At 47.0% G+C, this 4,228-nt stretch overlaps 1 protein-coding gene across 1 annotated transcript; it reads left to right on the plus strand.

Annotated features, from left to right (window-relative positions):
- Window positions 1–3,727, plus strand: LOC136462385 (zinc finger protein CONSTANS-LIKE 12-like). The gene is made up of 4 exons (XM_066461489.1): window positions 1–583; window positions 927–1,157; window positions 1,991–2,580; window positions 3,343–3,727. The coding sequence occupies exons 1-4, from the start codon at window positions 122–124 to the stop codon at window positions 3,524–3,526; spliced, it is 1,467 nt and encodes a 488-aa protein (XP_066317586.1). The 5' UTR covers window positions 1–121; the 3' UTR covers window positions 3,527–3,727.
- Window positions 3,728–4,228: the final 501 nt, after the last annotated feature.

Genomic DNA, 4,228 nt, shown 5'->3' on the forward strand with positions numbered 1-4,228 from the left:
CACCCTCGCCGCCGGCCGGCCGGCCGGCGGCGCACCATGTTATACGGCGGGGGCGGCATGGGACGACGGGTGGCCACCTGCACCTGCTGCTGGTGCTGCCACGGGCGTGGCGGACGACACCATGGTCGTCCCGGACGACGGCGGTGGCGTGCCCTGCGACTACTGCGCCGCGCAGCGCGCGCTGCTGCACTGCGCCCAGCACGGCACGCGCCTGTGCCTGCTCTGTGACGTCCCCGTGCACGCCGCCACCGCGGGCGCCCACGAGCGCGCCCCGCTCTGCGAGGGATGCCACGCCGCGGCCGCCGCCGCTCGCTGCGCCGTCCACCGGGCCTTCCTCTGCGCGCACTGCGCGCGTGCCGCCGGGTGCGATGCCGAGGGCCACGCTTGGAGCCCGACGCGCTCCTACACCGGGTTCCCGGACCCCGCCGACCTCGCGCGCATCCTCTACATTGACGCTCCGCGCGCCGAGGTGCCGCCGCCACCGCCGCAGTGGGTCCCTGACCTACTCAACATCGAACTGAAACCAACAGATTTGCCCGGCAGCAGCAGATCTTGCGACGAACAACACATTATGCTGAATGAGGTACCTACATTACATACTGCCTGCATTTGCTAGTCTGATACTCTGATTCATATTTTTTTTTTAAATGTTTATCTTGGTCGTTTAGTTTGATGACTGAACTAATAGTGACAACAATTTCGGATCTCAAACAGAAAGCCTTGATTTGAAGAAAGGGCCAGGCCAATTGAGATGCAACTGACACATCTCTCTTTCTTGTGTTTTTCTCCTTCCCTTGTGGTTGGATCACTGCCTACCTTCAGGCAACAGATCTTCGCTGCAAGTTTGTCTCTTTTACCTTTGGTGTGCGTACTACTAGTTGCCATCAAGCAGTCTCATCGAAACCGGGGGCAACTTTGAAAAGCAGGCGGTGGCCGGCGACGGGGCAGCAGCGGTTGCCGGCGGCGTGCCAGCTGCGGCGGCGGCCTTACCGACCGGCGGCGGTGAAGGAGATGCTGCTCTCTTCACACAAGACCACTTCGACTGGTACAACCACCTCCCCGAAGACCCAACTGGTGCTGGTGGGCAACTCGACGACTTCAACTTCATGGACGACTGGAGCTTGACCGCGCCCCTGGCAAACTCCCTCATTGACGAGGTATGCATATATAGCCAATGCTCCCGTATTCTGAACTATTCAGTGTTCAGTATCATCGTCATTGATTCGCTATAGTTGTGGCCATTGTTTGTTTTGACCCTTTAGTTTATTATCAATAACAACAACAAAGCCTTCAAGCCGGTGTTGGACAAGCTTTACCGGTTGAGATGGTTTGGACATGTCCAACGGAGACCTCCAGAGACCCTTTAGTTTATTATATCTGGATTTTTTAATTTTGTCGGCAGCTCTCCTTTGTGATTTGTTTTAAAAATAAATAATCATGGTTCACTACACAAGTTCACCTAAATTGTTGTACTAGGTCTATTTGGCAGAGCTTTGGCGCTCCTTCAAGATTTAAGGAGAATTTGGAGTTTCAATGATAAACTAATGTGGTTTCAACCTTTGGTTAGGTTCAATCAAAAAAATGAAAATACTCTTTCCATCCTAAAACAAATGTTGTTTTAAGTCAACCTGTACTTAAGTTTGATCAAATTTATCGAAAAAGAGCATTGGTATTTACACTGCCAAATGAGTATCACTACATGTACCATGAAATATATTTTCATGATATACTCGTTTGGTTTTTTAGATATTAGTTGTTGCTCTTTCCTACAGACTTGATCAAACTTAAAATTGTTTGATGACTTAGGATGATTCTAATAACTGTTGATTTATCTTGGGATGGTAAAAATCTTAGAATGGAGTTGTGCCAAATAGGTGTAGTGCCAAATGCCTCCTGCTATATATATGTAATAATGCGATGTAATGTTGCATGAGTCGTTACACATTTCCTGCTGGTACATAGCTACTCATCCGACTGTTCGGTACTGTAGCCAGAGGCGGCGTGGTGGTCGTCGTCGTCGGGTTATGATGCTGATCCTCAGCCGTTAAACCCATCGTCATCATATTCTTCGGATACCGTAACCCGATCTTCTACTGATCATGCTATGGAATCTCTTACCGGCAACAATGCAGCTTTCCGGCTCAGCAGTTCAGTGATGAGCACTGCTGCAAACACGAGCACCAGCATGACGCCATACCAGCTGGATCTGCTTACTCCTGTTCACCAGCAACTTTCTCTTCAACAAGGCATGACGCCAAACCCGGATTGGCTTCTTCGTCCTCCTCACCAACTTCCTCCTCAACAATGCAAATTCTTCAACAGCGGCTTGCCGATGTGGCCGCCGGACGAGTTCCCAAGCAGGCACTTGGGTATTGATGAGCATTTGGCGCCGGCGGCGCTAGGCAGGACGACGGTCCTCCACCAAGACCAGGACGCGCCTCTGCAGCAGCAGGCGGCGTCCTCGGTGCCGATGCCGGTGCCGGTGCAAGGATCAAGCCGAGACATGGAGGCAAAAACCAAGCTGCAGGAGAAGAGGGAGGAGGCTAAGCAGAGGTACAAGGACAAGAGGAAGAACAGGAGGTACGTGCTTATATATAAGGCCATTAATATAATTAAGTATTACTCTCAGCTCAGTTACGTACATCGATCGATTTGTCATACTCAGTCTACTCCGATCCTCAAGATATGAAGTTTTTTCTATATATAAATGGAAACATGGCTATGAAATGAAAATAAAACTGCTAAGAATATAATATAATAATATTATAATGCCACTCTATATATGAACGGAGTTCATTTGATCCCTGCTGGCCTCGCGGCCATGGGCCGATGGGAGCCCAATGATGAAGTGCGCGGCCCATTGTGGGAGGGTTTACATGTTTTCTTTAATTCTTCCATTTGCTTTTTTGTTTTTCCTATAGTTACCATGATTTCTTTCTCTGATTAGTGGTTCTCCTTTTTATTTCACAATTTTCTATGATTTATCTATGTTTCTTACAATCAGATCTTAATGACCCTATACTTAACTACCCAATGCAAAATGGTCTACTACTATTCTCCCATTTTTTTCTGTGAAATATGTACTATATGTTTTGGTACTCTTGAATTGTCATGAGGCATGTTTTGTATTGCTTCTGAATTCATTATTCTGTCTTATGATTTGGTTGTTCTAGTAGTGAAAAATGCACTGTCATAATGTGGTGTCAATTTTGATAATCCTAGCAATCAATGTGTTACTGTTCCTCGGTATATCTTGGTTGTTCCACTAGATAAAATTTTTAGTTCGGTCTATATGAAATGTTTGTGTGTAACACAGAGCCCTTGTGATTTTTGCATTTGTAGGTTTGGCAAACAGATCATGTATGTATCCCGGAAGGTACGAGCAGACACACGAAACCGAGTCAAAGGCAGATTTGCAAAGGCGTCTACTGGCGGCAGTGGCGGCCATGGCGACGATTATTTGTCAACACAGCATGGCCATGGCGATGGCGATGGAAACGGCGATGATCACCCTACACATTCCTAGCTAGCTAGGTTCCGGTCTTTAGTTTGCTGGCTGGAGCATTCATATACACAGCTAGGACCATAGGCTTCAGTTTGTGTGTCCAGTCAATTCTTTTTACCCCAGTTAGATAATAATTTTAGATGAGAGTTTCTTTTTTTTCCCCCCTTGGGCAATATTCTTTCAATTTGGTTTTGCCAGGATTGTTCATAACAGTGCAACATCTTTATTGAGGATGATGGAAACTGAAAGCATGTTTTTTTTAGGGAATTCTTTTTTTTTTAGGGACAGGAGGGGTCGAAACCCCTACTGGAAGCCAGTTCTTATATTATATTGTTTCTGAGCCGAACTAAGGCTGCGTTTAGTTTGGCCACCGAATCGGCGCCGCCGGATTCGGGCTGACACTGTAGCTACTGTAGCGTATTGTTTTTATTTGGTAATAATTGTCCAATCGTTGACTAATTAGGTTCAAAATGTTCGTCTCGTAAAGTACAACCAAATTGTGCAATTAGTTTTTGATTTCGTTAACATATAGTACTACATGCATGTACCGTAAGTTTGATGTGACGGAAAATCTTCTTTTTGCATAGTGCCAAATTCTGGAATTTGGGGCAACTAAACATGGCCTAAGGCAGCAGTATGTCCAGCCAGCGAGATACTATAGTACATTGCTGTGATCCTGACCAGTTTATTACTAGTATGTACGTACCCGGCAGGCAGGGTTCC

The sequence above is a fragment of the Miscanthus floridulus genome, chromosome 7 (genome assembly GCF_019320115.1).
Source record: "Miscanthus floridulus cultivar M001 chromosome 7, ASM1932011v1, whole genome shotgun sequence".
NCBI classification, from domain to species: Eukaryota; Viridiplantae; Streptophyta; class Magnoliopsida; order Poales; family Poaceae; genus Miscanthus; species Miscanthus floridulus.